Source organism: Serinus canaria, chromosome 12 (assembly GCF_022539315.1).
Source record: "Serinus canaria isolate serCan28SL12 chromosome 12, serCan2020, whole genome shotgun sequence".
Taxonomy (NCBI): domain Eukaryota; kingdom Metazoa; phylum Chordata; class Aves; order Passeriformes; family Fringillidae; genus Serinus; species Serinus canaria.
The window spans coordinates 16,423,004-16,440,688 of NC_066326.1; the positions used below are offsets into that span (position 1 = coordinate 16,423,004).

General features: G+C 41.7%; 1 protein-coding gene across 2 annotated transcripts in view; it reads left to right on the forward strand.

Moving 5' to 3' along the window:
- RAD54L2 (RAD54 like 2) overlaps window positions 1–17,685 on the forward strand; it is a 69,095-nt gene that overhangs the window by 10,586 nt on the left and 40,824 nt on the right. For both annotated transcript variants that reach the window (XM_030228019.2, XM_030228017.2), the window contains exon 2: window positions 10,798–11,004. In XM_030228019.2, the coding sequence (XP_030083879.1) occupies window positions 10,854–11,004 (151 nt within the window). In that variant the 5' untranslated portion in view covers window positions 10,798–10,853. The remainder of the gene's footprint in view (window positions 1–10,797; window positions 11,005–17,685) is intronic.

Here is a 17,685-nt window from a genome sequence, read left to right on the forward strand (position 1 = left end):
AAACCTTACAAGACCAGTGCCTTTTTGTGCTTAGCTATGAAGTGTAACACAAGCTCTAAATTTGGAGCAACAGTTGCCTTGATAACTGGGTGTCAAGGTGATTGTTGCATTGAATAGAGAAGACTTGGAATTGAAGGAGCTCATTTGAGATCAGATGTTTGGGGAAAAGCTGTTATCCCAGAAGAGAATTTTCTTTTTCCTGAATTTTCCTTCAGTCTTGGTATCTTGTCCTCTTATCTCTGGAGAAGAATTTTTTTGCGAAGCTGTTTTTTTTTTTTTTTTTGGGGGGGGGGGGGAGTTCCTGATTCTGGACAATGCATTGTAAGATTCCCAAGCCGACATTTTTAGTTTCTGTCAACTGTAACTTCACATCCTGTTCTCCAATGAATGTGAGTAGTTCAGGTCTGTGATCTGAATTTGTTTATTTTATAGTGGCAATAGTCAACTGAGACAAGTTAGACCCAGATAATGAGTAGAGAACACTGGAGAAGTGGGTGATCTGCTTAGTCATACAGACTCTGTAGAAAAATGTATTTTTTTTTCTCCCTTTCAAAAAATTGTTTAGAGGTGCCTTTTTCTTCCTCCTGTACTTACCATAGCACTCACAAAAAGCAAGAGAGGAGATCTTACATTTCAATTAAATCAATACTTCTGGTCAGAGAAATGCTTATTTTAACAGAATGAGATACTCTGCCTCTTTGTGAACATCTATCCCTTTATTGTGATAAGAAAGTCTTTAACTTTTATCATCTGCCTCCTTCATTCGTAGCAGGGGGACAACTATGAATGAAGTTGATTGAGATTTTACAGCATTGCCAGTAAATCTCCTTTGGAAGTGCAATGTAATTAGTTTTCTCTGTTAAAGAATGCTGTTAACTGTACCCAAAATCTCCCATCAAGATAAGAGTTGCAGTTAGAAAAATTTCTTATTTCAGCCCAAATCAATAATAATCAAGAATTTCTCCAACAGATGAATGAACAAGTTCAGTTAAATGACTGGGCAAAAAAACTGGCCAAGCCCAGAGTGGTAGAGAATGGTGCCTCATCCAGCTGGGCACTAGTGGGGTTCCCCAGAGTTTGGGATTGGGGTCACACCTATTTAATATCTTTATCAGTTACTTGGATGAGGGGATCGAGGGCACCCTCAGTAAGTTTGCAGGTGACACCAGTTTGGGCAGGAGTGTTGATCTCCCAGAGGGCAGGAAGGCCACAACAACCCCCTGCAGCACTACAGGCTGGGGCAGAGGGTCTGGAAAGCTGCCTGGCAGGAAAGGACCTGGGGCACTGGTCAGCAGTGGCTGAACATGAGCCCAAGTGGCCAAGGAGGCCAATGGCACCTGGCTTGAACCAGCACTGGTGTGACCAGCAGGACCAGGGCTGTGACTGTCCCCTATGCTGGGCACTGGTGAGGCACCTCAGATCCTGGGCTGAGTTTTGGGCTCCTCATGACAAGAAAAACATTGAGATGCTGGAGCTTCTCCAGAGAAGGGAAGGGAGCTGAGGGAGGGTCTGGAGCAGAAGTTGGATGAGGAGCAGCTGAGGGAGCAGAGGGGGCTCAGTCTGGAGAAAAGGAGGCTCAGGAGGGACCTTAGTGCCCTGTGCAGCTCCCTGAGAGGAGGCTCTAGCAGGTGGCAGTTGGTCTCTTCTCTCAAGAAACGAGCAACAGGATAAGAGAAAATGGTCTCAGGTTGTGCCAGGGAAGTTTAGATTGGATATTAGGCAAGATTTCTTCATTGGAAGGGTTGTCAAGCATCAGAACAGGCTGTTCAGGGAAGTGGTGAGCTCACCAGCTCTGGAGGGATTTAAAAGAAGTGTCAGTGTGCTACCTGGAGACAAGGCTTGACGGTGCTGGGTTAGTGGTTGGTCTCAATGATCTTAGAGCTCTTTTCCAACTCAAACAGTTCTATGATTCAAGGCTAATAATTCAATAATCTATCTAATAGTTGAAAAGGAGGGGAGGTAAATAGTGATGAGGCAAGACATTCCATTCCTGTTGTATTTGGGGAGGTAACAGCATCTGAGCATAGGGATGGTGCCTTCTTACGACACATGGTTGCCTTCACTTGGGATGGTAACGAGTCAAGAGGACAGGAGATGACCTGGCTTTCCTGCTGTTCCCACTGTTCTTGCTCACTGGGCACAGCTGCCAGTCAGGCAGAATTTGCAAATGCTAAATGAGCTTTGATAGAAGTGGTCATTTGGGGAAAGCACTTGACTGAGACTTGCTCTTAACTTTGAGAGAAAGAATACCCAAAAGGTTGTGGGTTTTGGCTGCATCACAGCTGAGTGCTCTTTGTCATTCTGCTTCTGAGTCTTGGAAATGTAACATTTTGGATTCTGTGTGGGTATGAATATACAGTATTGTGTGTTTGGTAAGAACAAGTACAGCAAAAGACATTGCTAGCATTTACAAAAGTTAAGTCAATTTATACACTTGGGAGGTAGTGACATTTTTACTCTAAAAGAGCTATGTTTGGTAGCCAGCAGCTACTTCTCTGGATGATTGTTGTGGTGCTTATTTGTCATATGGTGTTTTACAGTAATTTGTTAATATGTCCCTTTTCAGTTGTCCTTCCTGGCTTAACACTGTGTGTGCTTGAGCTTGTTGGTAGCCAATATCCTGTTTAGCATGAATTGGGACAGGACAGTTGGATATGTTTATAAAAGGGTATGGTGTCCCTCAGGGTAGATTATCTTCCTGCTAATATTTGTGTACCTCCTTAGCCCAGCTTGCATTATGCTGCTTTTAAAGCTCTTTTGGAAGTAAACTCCGGTATGTAGGGTTGTATGCTCACAATTTTATAACCTAAGCATATAATATGCATATCATGAGACTCATAGCTCTGTTTCTCTTGTGAAATAATATTTATTATCTCCATTGGGGTGATTTTTGTGTGTATCCAAACGATCCCCTCAGCAGTGGGTTGGGTTATTTGTGCTCTGTGGGGAGAGACAGTAAGCTGCATTCTCTTCCCTTTCAGGCCTGTCCAAACCATTGGGAAGTTTTCAGGCAGCAAAGCACAACCAAAGTGGTGCTTCCATTACTAAGGACAGAACCACAGGAGGCTCTTTCATCCAGTTGCTTTCCATGTGAGCTGCCTATAGTGTCAGTGTTATTAAAGCAGATGTATTTATGCAGGATAGATAAGGATCAGTGTAAATGTTTTATTATGACCTGTTTAGTGGGAAAGGCAAAATCAAGAGGTTTTGGTTACTTTGTTCTCAAAACTAGCAGAACAGTGGCACTTAAACATTAAGTTTTTTCACCCTGTGCAATGTTGCAGGGAGGGAATGACTCTGAAAGAAGTTTCTGACAGTTTTTAATCCTTTAATGGATTTTTAATCTATGTTGGAATCCAATAAAAATTAGTTTAGTGTCTGATTGCTTGGCAGCAAATTGGGTCTAACATATGCTAATCAACATATCATTTGAGTTCAAAACTGTTTATTTCATTTCCTTCTACTTCAGGATGATTTTTTTGGTTTTCCTCTTGTTTTTGCTCATGTTCAAGTTTCTTTGGTAAACTGTAGGTGGCATATTTCCTCATCCCTGGTGTAATTTTCACTGCTGGAGGTGGGGTAGGGAATAATGAGGAACAAACCTTTGTGGAGTACTTCCTTTTTCTATAACTGCATAAAGCAGAACCTCAGATTTTAAGTCCAGTTTTGAAGAGGGAGAAGGATGAGGCATCAAAACCAAGCTCTCAGACCTGTGTGATTCTTTGTGCTGAAATGCAGACCTGTGACCCAAAGCGGAGTTAAGTTGTGTTGACTTTGTGGTCTGGTGATGCCAGTGTGTGATGTGGCTGGTGTCTGTCTCACAGGGGATGGTGGGCTGCCCTGGGCTGCTGCTGATGGGAAAGCTCATTTCCTGAGCAGGGACACAGCTGAAGGCAGTGAATCATTCCCCTGTAAGGAAATGTGCTTCTCTGGGAGGCAAAGAGAGGAGTGTGTGTGGATGGGGTGATACTGAGAAAATAGGATAAAATTAGACCTTTTAACATTTGGAAAACTTGGAATTTTCCTCATCCTGAAAGATGAAAACATTGTTTATGAGCTATCCCAGTCTGTTTCTGAGGGATACCCTTCAAGGAGGTGAGCCATAGTGTTAGCATATCTCAGTGACCAAAGCCACAGCTTGTCTTCAAAGAATGACAGTGACTGATCTTTCCTTGTGAGGGGAATAGCTCCATGCCTTTTCACTCCTCTCTGTTCCACTGCTTCTGTTTATGTAATTTAGTCTTGATTTATTACATAACTTCTTCTCTGGCACCTATGTATGACAAGAACTTAAATTCCAGAGGGATCTTCCAGTTATCTCTGTCTTTGCTGCTTGGGAATTGGCTCACATCTTGACATAGTTTGGGTGTTCACGAGGAGAAGGCTTGGCACACCTCTCCCATGAGCTGACTTTTCAAATTTGTCTTTTGGCATTTGAGAATGGTTATCATTAATGCAAGGTAGGCAAGACTTTCCCAAGTCAATCTGCTGGATAAAATGTATTGAATGTAATTTGGAATCCTGACACACTGTGCCCTACTATAGAGTTTTCTCCACCATTTGAAATATTTTCTTAGGGTTTTACTCTTTACACAGGTCTTGGTTGTTTTTTCTATAGCTGTAGCAGCATGGGCAAAACATGTAAAAACACATTCAAAAGTGGCTTTTACATTGAAATGCTATTTGCTTTGAAAGAAACAGTGATCAGGGAAGGAGAGTTTCCTTTATAAGGTAATGCAAGTGCCATTTATATAGAGTTTGACAAAGCTAAAAACATTGATGGAGGTTCTGTGAAGTAAGATAATTTTTTTTGTTATTTTGTGATAGTGTTACTCCAGATGTGAGTAATTACTGGAAGCAAAACTGATCCCATGCTTCTTACTTCAGGTAGCCTGAACTTTTATGCAGTAATAAACAAATTGCTCTTCTATGATGGTTCACTGGTGAGGACATTTTGAGTATTTGAAAGGAGAGAGTTGACTTATAGGAAGTCAATTTCTGCTTTAATATGATTAGACAAAATTGTCCTTAGAAGCAACGCATCAGTGATCAGGCAAATAATTATATACCTATCTATATAAACATACATAAATACAAACACGAAAACATTTGCCCATTTCTGCTGGCTGTGTCCAGAGGTGAAGAACCTCACAAAGTCTGTGGGGAAGGGAGTGCTGGCGTCTTATGGAGAGTTCAGGTTTTCTTTAAGGGTCACAAAACATTGCCACTGCTGGCAGTGAGGTGTTCCCACATCCCTCCCGAGGTGCAGAAGAGAAGGGCCCTGTGGCTGCTTCCACAGCAGGTGATGGATGCTCAGGTTGTGTAAGGAGCTGCAGATGCTGCCATTGACTCACGCTGGCTCTTTTTGTTCGTATCACAGCGGGAGCCAGGCCTTATGTAATGTTCATTGTCACATTCTCGGTGCCTGCACTGTCATGTCAGCAGAGGGGAAGGATTAGCTCTCCCTTTTCTTTCTTTATGGGTTGATTTTATGTTTTTTTTTGTTTTTGTTTTTTTCTTGTGTTGTTCTGATTTTTTTTTTTTTTTAATTTCTCCCACACTTTCTTGCAGCAGCTTTTGTTGTTCATGTTGTCAGGGAACAACCAGTTTCAGGCTGGTTTTAGTTTTGTGGTGCCTTTTAGGAGGGAGATTGTTAGCCTGCAGAGAATAAAAGAGCAGGTCCTGCAACTCTCTCTAAACTGATATATGGATGTGTTTCTAAAAGCAGTCTGTTATTTTTTTGCTCTCAGTTCCTGTTCCCCACAAATCACAGTGGGCTCCTTAATACTCACTTGCAGTGTGGATGAAGACTAGATCCATTGTTCAATATTTATGTGGAATGGGGAGAAGCACACTTGCCTTCCTCAGGAGGGTGGTCCAGGACAAGCAGATGCTCCCCAGTTTATGATTTCACAGGCTGCTTTTTTTTTCCTTCAGTTTAATATTCCTGTGGAGAACACAACAGTGAGAGGGGATCCGTGTTACTTAGTTTGTTTGTGATTTGAACAAGATAAAGTGAAGGAAGATAATTGTTTTCTTCCTTCCCAGCCAGCAGTGTGTGGCCACCAGTTAGCTGTGAGTTACAGCAGAGAAACTGCATGGCTGGACTCTCAACAGTCTCAGGCTGCGAAGGAAGAAGGGATTTAAATCACGAAGTATCAATTAAGGATGGCTTTAAATGCAGCTTGGGGAGAATAAGTTCCTTTTGTTTTTTTCAGTAAACACTTCTTTGCTTTGTTTGAAGCATAGGGGTCTGCTGGGCTACTGTAGTAAAACTGTTGTCTCCTTTTTGAAAAAGTATTTATCCTTTTAGGTTATTTCCCTGACACTGTTTTTTACATGATAATTTAAAAGAGGTTTTAATATGTTGCATAATGTACATTAGAGAAATTCTAGTGTCTGTTAGAATCAAACTGTTCAAAACCCCTGATCTCAGGTTATTTCTTGTTAGATTTTGAAGTGGAACAGAGAATTATTAATTGTTATTTTGCAGTAACATTACAAGTTACCGCTTGCAAACTCTTCCAAGACTTTTTTGTCATAGAGAAGCTTAAGCTCATAGTTCCTTTACTCAAGTTATGAGCTTTATGATAATGTTCTGCTAGATACTGAAGACTGCTTATGAGGTACCAAAATGGTAACAGCAGTGGTCTAACACACAGTTGAGATTTCCCCCAAGGAACCAGCAGTTGCCTTCATACCCATCCAGTTTGGAGTGCGTGTGTGTGAGCTGAGAGGAATCTTATGGCCCCATCAACCATTTTACTCTTTTGCTGCCCAACAAAAAACAGAAAAGGAAATGATTGTTGTCATAAAACATGACTGTGTAATAAACAGTGAAGAGTGTTATGCAGTACAAACTTAGAAATATCTGTTTTTATTGAACTGTCTGTGCAAATCCTCTTACAATTTCCCAGGGTTCTTGATCCTGTTTCTATGGCCTGGCACCACAATGGCCAGTGTGAAGTCTTGGTTACAAAACAGGCTTTAAGGGACAAATCTTGATGAGTCCCAGATATTGGGCTTGGCTGGAGGTTGGAGAGGTGATGGAATCCTCTTTACTCTTCAGCACTGGAGCAGCATTAGTGTTAAACCTGCCCTTTCTGAAGGGATTTGTATGGGGTGGTTGTGTACTCAGGAATGAGCATGTCCTGTCCCTAAATTGCTTGTGTTGTAGTGGCAAAAGAGCTTCTGTAAAGTCACTTTGACTTTTCTGGCTTTCTATAAGTACAGGGGAACCCTGATCCTTCTCCTCAAGTGAGGAAGGACTCTGTTCTGCCTTGTCCTGCGTCCGTGCTTTTTACTTGATGGTATCTGTAATCGTTAATTAAATAATGGTTTGGTATTTACAGTGCTAGTGGATCCTCTGATGAAAGTGATGTACAGAAATGCCCTAAGTCCCCACATCCCCTGATGATTGCTTTTTCATTTAACAGTTTGGCTCGTGGCATGCACAACCCTGCTGTGAACAACTATCGTGCAGAAGGGGAAAAGTTGCTTTCACATTTCTCTCTCAACTTTATATATGAGAAGTGATTTTAAAGCTTTGCAGAGGGAAAGAAAAACATGAGGACAACAGAAATGTGTCCAAATTCTCAAGGTTTCCTCACCTAGAAGTGGGCCTCCTTTCTGTGCAGGCTTGAGGAGGAGGCAGTCATCAGCACATGGCATTTACTTACTAACTGAAGTGTTCTACCTTAAAAAAGAAAAGCCCAAAAAACTTCAGAACTATTTTTATCTTTGTTGAAAGACAGGACATAATACATGAGAGAGGCTGTCTTGGATGTTAATTTGATGTGCAGTTGATTGCAGGGTTTAACTTCTGGGTAGGATAAACATGACAGCTCTTTTTTCCTCCCTGAGTAAGCAAGAGGAATTTTTCCAAGTGCTTCCCCCTAAGATCCCAGCCCGGTTTCTCAGCAGCCTCACCCCTGTTCAGGCACTGTGCTGGAAGGCTGAATATCTGCTGTAAGGGTGGTGCAGAGGGTTCGATTGGGATTTCTTGGAGCAGTAACCCTCCTGAGGCTCACATCCCGCTCGGGGCCGGCTCCCGGCGATCCCGTGCGGGACTGGGGAGGGCCCGGTGTCGGGTAATCAGTTTATCTCTCGCAAAGTGCCCTTCCTCCAGCGATTAAACACTGAGCACAGTGCCTGTGTCTGCAAAGGCAGGAGATGGGGCAGGTTGGAATAACTCAGCCATAAAACAGTAGCGGCAGCCACAATCTGGCCCTGTTGTGTAATTCCCCTTGGTGGGAGGCTCCGAACTGGGTCAGATCGGTGTGAGAAACGAGGGCAGGCTCTGGGCTGTGCAGCGCGCACCTGCTGCCACCAGGCAGGGCGGGAGCCCTCCCGGGACCCAGCCCGAGGGAGGGAAGGGACAGAGACAAATGGCAGCACGACAGTGGGCACGGAGGGGTTAACCATCTTTGTTTCACCCAGCTCTGCAAGATTTAGTTAAGTTTTTTTCAAAAGCTTCCGTTTGACTCTCCTGCATATGGCCGGGGCTGCCGAGCGGGTGTCAGGAGTTGGCTTATACAGAACGTGTAGCTACTGCTAAAGAAAAATAAAGCTTCAATTTGAGCCCTTTTGTGCCCCAGTCTGAGGGAGAGCTGCTCTCCACTGGGTTTGATTTTATCTGTTAAGACACAGGGACCCATAGCCTTGCATTTAAACAATTTTCAGAGAATGTTTTGTGTTTTGATTTGGCTTTTTTATATTTTAAGGTTCTGGGACAAATGATGGGACATGAGAGGATGACACACAGGAGGATAGTGATGGGAGAAACTGTATCATGTGTCATTCTTTGACCTGGAGCATTTAGTGACATTACAGCACTTCTGCTTTTGCTGCTTGTAGAAGAGAGTTCATTCCTGCCCTATTAGCAGTGTTTGTGTTTCCTTGGTTGGTTGGTTCTATATACAAGAAAAAATAAGGCACTGTTTTGAAATAGGCTTCATTTTGAAATCAACATAGACTTTAGCATAACATTTGTTAGGAAAAAATTCTGATAATAGATGGCTTTGGGTATGCAGCCCATGACTGAAGTCACCAGACACCAGAAAACAAGAGATGGTGGAGGTGACTGTGTTGCAGCAGCCTGACAGCAACTGAGCTTGTACCTGCAGACCACAGAAGCTGAATTAATATCTTTGGCTTGTGTAAACTGGCACAGTTCCACTTGAGCTAATTCAGGTTTTGGCATTTTCTGCCATCTGCTTGACCAAGCCAACTTATTCTGTGTGACACGTGTACTAGTGAAGGGACTTCAGTTGTCTCTGCCTGGTGGTAAAGAGCTCCTGGGACTGAGTGGTGAAAGGCTTCCTGTTCTAAAGCCAATCTCTGCAATGCCTTCTCTTCCCTGTGTTTACTTTCTTTCTGGCATTCTTCAGTGTTATTGAGGGGCAGAGCAGGAGCTGATGACTTGAGCTGGAATAATTCAGCATACTCAACAGTTAGATTTTTCAGCCTTGCTACAGGGGTGTTGTATTTAACCATCAGGTTTCTGAGTTAATCTGGTAACTGCTGAAACACAGCTGAAAATGAAATTGAAGTGTTAAATTAAATGAAATTTTAAGTGTTTATAGATATTTGAACTGCCTTATCTGCTTAGAAGTTTGGGGTTTAGATTTTTTCTTTTTTGTTTTTAAGTGGCTAATTAGTTCTCAAACATTTTATAATTTACAGTGGAAATATGGTATAAGTAGGGGGCAGTGGGAAGGGAGTGATGAGGAAATGTTTCCTTCATCTTTCTTTAAAGGTTTTGGAGAATGTGTGGGTAGTAATTCTTCTGCAGCTTGATCTTCGAATACATCCTTTGCTTATGTTCCTTAAGATCAAGATGCCTTCTTTATTTTCCTTTCTTGGTTGTGTTTCTTTTCATCCGTCTTACACGGTTCCTCTAGGATCATTCTGTGTGTATGGAAGAGGAGTGCTCAGGAGTACCCATCACTGACCAGAAGTGACAGTGCATGATCTGAACAGATAAACTGGTGACTTTGTGGTTGCTCTGGTCCTCTCTTGAGGCTTTATTTTTGTATCCTACCACAATTTCTGTTGTAATGCACTGGAGTGATGTAACAAAGAAGTTATGCACAGCCAGCCCCAGTTCTTGTCCTTGAGAGAAAGGAAATGCAAATTTTGTCTGATCCATTCTTTCTTTGTGTTTACTTTTCTTCCTGCCCTGTTTTACAATGGGAGTTCAACCTTTACAACTGTGTCTTTATTGTTTTCTGCCCAAACTATGAAGGTAACAGTGTTTTTGTTGTGTGGCTGGATCAGACTTCAGCCAGGCTGTGATGAGGAGGTGGGTGACCTTTGCAGTGGATACAGCTGAGGCAGGAGGGGCTTTCTGTCTCTGGGCCTCATCTGCTCACTGTGATGGTGTTTGCAGAGATGAGGGTAACAGGTATCCAGAGGAGATGCTAACACTGATCCTTTTTTGTATGCTTCCTTTTTGGATGGTAATGTTATGAAATCATTCACATAATTTGTTAATTTTGCATCTCTGAATAATCAGGCATTGATACCAGGAATCTTCCAGCAGGAAGATTCCTGTGTGCATGTCAAGGGCACCAGTGAAGAGATGGAGATTCTTCAATGCTGGGCCTGTGTCATTCTGATCCGTTTCTTATGGCATCTGTTTTCTCCACGGGGTTTTGTGCTTTGTCTGGTATCTAAGTCTGTTATTTAAAAGGCTGGTTTGGTTTTTTGTGTGCAGTAATGCTGCTGTGATATTGAGCCTTGAGGCTCAAAGGCTGGGATTTGCTGGGCTCACGTTCCTCTTTGGTGTCCTTGCAGGGCTGCCTCACGGTAGAACATGAGCAGGTAATGCACAAGGAGCACCACTGGGAATCATGTCAGACGAGTCAATCTCAGGGAGTGATCCGGACCTGGACCCGGACTTGGAGCAGGAGGATATGGAAGAGGAGGAGGAGGAAGATGAGGAGGAGGCAATGGAGGAGGACAATGATGGGGATGACGAGGAGGACTTACTTGATGAAAGTGGTGAGTGAATGGGGTTGGGAATATACTGATGCCTTGTGAAGGCTGACCTAGTTCAGGGGCTGGACAGAGTTAAAGAATAAAAGAGGGATTTATTAAAAGGCCTCAATGGATCCACCTTGGGCAGCACAAGAGCCCAGCCAGGGCTACACCCAAGATGAACCAAAATGGTCACAAAATGCATCACCAGGCACAGGGTCTCTCTCACTTTTTATAAGTTCTGCTCCATTTGCATATTGCAGTTAATTATCCAATTACAACTTTAGGTTATGAAGTCCCATCCTTCTTGTTTTTCTCTCTTCAGTCCATGTTGTTTATGCTCTTGGGCCTGAAATTTGGGTGGTAGTCCTTGGTCCCAAACTAGGAGAGGAATTGTTTTGTCCAGCTACTCTGTGATGAGAGCTTACCATCCCTTAATATGAAGCTCAGAACTACACACTAAAGCAGTACAGAATCTGAAATATAAAAGCTAAAACCTGAGGCATGAATACATTGTTATAGAGCACTGGCTGTCACCCCTTGGGGGATTGTGTAAGAGTTAGGATTTGTCCAGCTCTTGGTAGGGAGAAGTCCTTATGTGGCTGTTTAGTTTAAATAGGTACTTAATGTATGTTAAATATGGTCTCCTGGCCAAAAAAATTTCCATCAGGAAAACAAGCCACAAGTAAAAATTGCAAGAAGGATAGAATTTTTAAAGTAGCTTCAAATTTTGGGAAAGCAATTATATAAAGTAAATGAGCTGATTTGCAATTACTTGTTTTATTTAAAGGATGTGGTGACAATAAATATATTTATGTCATTGGCTTGTCCCATACATAAACAATTTGATGGATGCTATGGACAATTATTGCTCATTCACAGTAATCATCTTTAACAGCTGGAAAATGTTCTTTCCTGCTGGCATACAGGTTGGGTTTTCCTTTGTTTTTTTTACAAGATGAAAGATGGAAGTGCTAAGTAAGTTGTCACCTTCTATCCTCACCTAGTTCCACCTGCCCTACTCTCTTCTTCAGGAGAGGAGCAGTTCAGATCAGGGCTAAAAATGCAGGTGTTTGTGGGCCTGTGCTGTGCAGATTACATTTGAGTGTTACCAGATAACTGTTCTGGGTCACAGCATGATCCTAGAAATGTTTGTTGGTCCAGAAGGGCTGATGTTCTAGGGCACAGAGACAGGAGTGCAGAGCTCAGGTGGGAATTCCCCATGCTGAATTTGCCATCAAACTCTTTATATCACAACACTGTAGCCAGAGCCTAAGGGGATGCTCTATTTGCTTCCTTTAAAATTGCAATTTTTAATAACTTCAAAGGGTATGCAGGTATTTGAATATATCTACCTAAACCAACTGAGAGTAGTCTTCCTTTTCTTAGCATAGAATGTGTTAAAAACAGATGCTTCTCTCTTCTTCTAGTTACTAAAAATTTTTTGGCTTCAAAATAAATTGTTGTTCTCAAGTGTTTTTTGTTTTGTTGTTGTATTCTTTCAGCCATGTGCTATTTGAAGATGCTGTTTTGATTTTAAATGCTTTTATAAAAATATTTACACACAAACGAATGCATTCCTCTTTTTTTTTTTATTCCCATCATGCCTTTTTCTAATGAGAAAGTGGCAGAAATTGAAGTGTTAGTTCAGGTAAGAAACAAGGGAATTCCCAATATCAACACAGAGAAGAGTTACAAGGTCACAGCTTACTCTGTTTCAGACTGGTGATGATAATATCACTTTGTTCACAGGACCATGCAGCAGTAGAGCAGAAGGAAGTGTGACATTGGTTCCAAACTTCTGCTAACAGAAGGGAGTGTCTGTATGTCATGTCCAAGTGGGTCATTCCCACTATTCCACTATCTATTATCATAGACTTATGTGCTTTATCATCAACATCTATGTTATTGTGAGTGGATACTCACAGTTGTTTGTCGGGATTATTCTTTTCAAAGCAAACAAGAGCAATGTAGGTATGCAGAACATTGTGAACTGCTAATGACAGCTATTTATTTTCATGTTAAAACACTAGAAACATGTTTGTGTTTTATATTTTTGTAGTGACTAATTAAAAATAAATTTTTTAAAAATGTAGAAAATAACGAGGAGCATGAAAAAGAATTTACATGAAACTAACATAAAGTATTTTTAGGTTTATTCATTAGGTACAAGGGAAAACTCCCTTCCATGAGCTGAGCAAAGCTAGATTTCTTCTGAGGTTTCAGATTGTTCAGCTTTAATTCTGTCTGCCACAATATCAGAATGCTTTCTGGGTGCTTAGATGTATAATTATTATCTTCTGTGGAGATGTCCAGTCTGCTCTTCCTGATATCTCCTTACAGCTACACATTGCCTCCAAAATGTCATTTGGCATCTGTATCACCTTAGATCTAATATAAACAGGTCTCCTGCTCTTTAGCCTATGAAATATAACCAACCTCAGATTTAACAGGTTCATTTCATTGTGCCCATCTGATGTTTGTAGTCCCATGGCTTTGTAGACTAACCTCATTCATAAATATCATATTTGGAACAGACAGTTTTATTCATAAGAAGGGATGCAGTGCTCTAATGTTTATATTATGAAGCTTTTAAAAAGCTTAATTTTAATAATTTCTGTTAAAACTTTGTTCTCCCTATTCCCAGCTGTGCTGTTCTCCTCCCCTCCTGGTATTGTGGTTGTTCTGATCCCACTGGGGATCCTGGGGGGATCTTTCCGTTGAGGATGGGCTCATGCATATTTCTAGCACAAGCTTTAGATGATTATTAATCTTTCAAAGCTGTTTCTTGGAAGGCTGACAGGCTGCATAAACATTTTCTCCAAACAGAAACTGATTACTTGTTTTAAATAATAGTGATCATATCAATAACAAAACTAACATTTTTACCATTTGCTTGCAAACTAGTGGCTTTGTTTAGGATTTCCATGGTGGCTCAAGTAACTTAAGAACTTTCCAGTGTTAATGTAATGTTGTCCACACTTGGTGGTGGTTGATCATATCATCTCAAACTTAGCAGTGACTTGTGTTTTGCATGTTTAACCTGTTTTTGTCTTTCTGATACATGTTGTATGTGGAGTTAATCCTTGTGTGTAGTTTCAGTTTCATAGTCTTCTAGGAGTTCTTTATATATTCTGGTACTTTAGTGCTATCTTCAGTTTTGGCACATTTTTCTCATTTCCGCTGAGTTTTGTTTGCATTTAGTATAAGCTGTCCTATAGGTGGTCTTGAGTTAGTTTGTGCTTGTATGGTACAGGCTTTCAGTATTGAAGAACAGAGCTCTTCAACCTTTGCCCCTGCCCTCAAGGAATCAAAAGAGCCTGAAAAGCTAGTTTTCTGAATATTTCTCACTAAGTGAAAGCTAAGAACCACATGGCTTACATCCTTTATCCATTTCTTCAGTGGTGGCCAGTTAATGAACCTGGGTCTCATATGTAAGAAATCTTCCAGCTTTAGTCTTTTTTTTTTCTAGAATTCTCCTTCCAGAACATACCTATTTTGACACTTACAGCCCCTTCCCTGGCTGTCAGACTGCACACCCAGCCCAGCAGCATGCTTCAATCCTAGCCAGAGGCTGCCACTGCTTTTCCAGCCTTGTCATCCCTGCCCACTTCATCTGTTTTTTCATCACTTGTGGGTTGCAGCACCTGTTTTATCGTGTTTGATTTTGTGATAGCAATGCATGACTGCTAGAAACTTTTTTTGTTAACTCCCTAAATCGTTTTCACTGGAAATGTGATGTACTGATGACTGTAGAGATAAAGGGCTGTTTCAAATCCTGCACTTTTTCTCTGATCCTGGTTGTTGCTCAGGGCTGTGTAGGACTCCATAGGAATAAAAGCTAATTTGAGCAAAGAGGAAACAAATCTCCAATATGGATTTTACAGATCATTTCAAATGCGTGGACCGTTTATACCTCAGAGCTTTCCCAAGGAAAGCTGTTGAATGTTTGAATGAATCCCACTGTACTCTTCTGTTTTTTCACTTTGGGAATGTCTCTAGATTATTCTGACTGATGTCTCTGGAATTCATTATCTCTTATTCATATGTATGGCTGTAATTCTGCTATTAACAGTGATGGCAAGTTGCTTGTTTTCTTATCTCTGAATATATGGGTTAAACACTTTCTTAAAGTGCAGTTTGGGGTAGAAGTGGTTGTTCAGTTCTCTGAAAGATGTCTTAATGAGCACAAGCATTCAGACCCTGTCCTCAAAGGCTCCTAGTTGTGTTTGCATTACAGGGTGCATGGTACAGCAGACAGGGGCTGGAATACAGATTCCAGCCCCTGTCTGCTGTACCATGCACCCTTGTGCTTTTAGGGTATACTGGGAACAATTTTCCAGTTCTACAGTAGTGCTGCAGTTCTTACTGTATAAAAATACCAGACAACACCAAATAATAACATATTAGGTGATACTGTTGTGATAAGACAAACTCCATGGAATTGGCCTTGTCTCCTGCCCTGTGTTCTGCACTTTTTCTCCTTTCCTGTCTCTCTTTCTTTCCCCATGTTCCGGGGCTAGGAATGTGCGAGCACTGTGGCATCTCTGTTTGACTACTGGAGAACTGGAGGAGCTCCCTCTTCCCAGCTCAGACTCATACTGTTCCTCCTACTCCCTGGCAAAGTGCTGGAGCAAACCAAGACTGGTTTGTGTGGGGCTTTGTGGACATACAGACTCTTAAAGAGGGGTGAATGAGAAGCACAGTTAGTTGGTGGTACAGGATAGCAAGTCCAGGAGAGGAGGACACATGGGTGCATTGATGTTTTGCATTGCAGCTCCTTGGTAGGGTGAGGGCATCAGGTAATTTCAGAACATATAAGAGATTGGCACATGAGGTCAATGAGGGGGAAGAGAGACCCTTTTCCTCACCCTGGCCTCTTAAAACTGCTCACCCTGCTTGTGACATTTGATAGCTCAGACAGAGCCACCTTTCCTTTCTGAAGCATGATCCACAGTGGATTTCAGTAGCTGCTTTTGCTTGAACTTGAACTGCCACTTGCTACTCACAGTTTTGAACTTTCCCCCTTGATACCAAGGCAGGAGCTCTTGACTTCAGATGGCACCCAGTGCTGATCTAAGCTTGAAAAGACCTCTGCTTACCTTGAGCCCTCACTAGAGGAAAGCCTGTTCATTTAAAGGGGTCTTGCTTGATCAGCTTTTCCTATGATTTTCACTTGGTTGTTGAGGGAAAAAAATGTTGGCATGAAATTATAGCAAGTATGGATTTTGTTTAATATGATGTTCCTCTGTGGCTCTTTGTGGGTCATCATTATAGGGTGCAATTACATTGAAAGGGAAATCAATTTGTAGCTGCCTGGGCAAATTCTTTGTCTAATCTAATGGGGAAAATGAGTAGTTAATACCATACTTATTAGAAAGTTCATTAGCACCTGGAATATTAAAGCTGAAATTATTTTGGAAATCTGTTTTTATAATCATGTGGAAGTATGGGTTAATACTTCTTTGAATGATACAAGAATGCATCCTTAAGGTACAGAGATGTGCTGCTCGTTTTGGAGATGGTGTTATTCATGTGCTTCCCACCCCAAGGCATTCTATCTTTTCTTCTCCCCAACAAAGTGCTGGAACAAAACAAAACTGGGGTGTGTGGGAGTCCCCAGCTGGATGTGTGTGGTTGGGAACAGAGCAACTTTCTGTTCTTACAGGGGAAGAGAGGAAAGTCTTTGGTATAAATCTGTTCATTTTGTAGGCTCCTCCTCCTCAAATATGTGAGTTTTTGCTTTTTGACTGTGGCTATTCTTATAAATTAGATCACCTGTATGAAACTGAGAGAGGCAGAGGAAGAGTATGGAGACAGTTTCCTAGCTTGCTGAATGGTATAATTTATCATTTTATATCCAGATTTAGAAAGGCCCATCCTGCTGGAGATAAGAAGGAGGAGAAAAAAGAAACTGCTGTTAGAAAGTAATTTCCCTGCACTTTTTACCTGAAATGAATGATCATGCTTGTGTTGGTAAATGGAGATTTGTTCTAACAACCTGAAACGTTTTGCCTTCTACTTTTGACCAGACTGCACAGCGTTTTCTTTAAGGAAACACTGGTTTTAAGTTGTCCTTCCTATCTGTTAGAAAATTTAATTTATTCCTTAAGAAGAGGATGAGTAATTAGGTACTTACTGCTTTAATCTCTCCACTCCTTTTGGAAAGCAGCCTTTCACAGCTGTGTCTCCAGGTTGCACCAAGGGCAGATGGGCATCCCAAGGTCAAGGCAGCCTCAGAGAGCAGAGCTGCTCTTTGAGGAGCCCTGCTTCCATCTGCTGCAGTGTGTGGCACAGTGGCCTTGGTTACTGCATGCTTCTTGCCTCAGACTGGTGACTTGTGCTTTGATCTTCTGTCCTTGTTTAGCTGGAGGCAGGTGCTGGGGCTAAGGAAAGGCACAAGCCCATCAGAGTAAGCTTGGGGTGGAGAGCAGGGTCTTTTTGTTGTTTTAAAGGGGATGAGTTGGAGCAAAAGGTATAGAAAGAAACAGAAGTCAGGACTTTGCTAAGTCTAGAAAAACACTGAAGACAATCATGAGGCAGGCTTTGACTGTAAACTTTTCTGTGTTCTGTATGTACCTATGCCAGAGAGGTGAGTCCCCATAAATTATAATCCTGCACTTTAATCTACAAGTGGATGTTTGCGGTGCATAAAGTGAATTTCTTGGGAAAAATGAAAAGTGGTGATTGACATCATCTCACTTT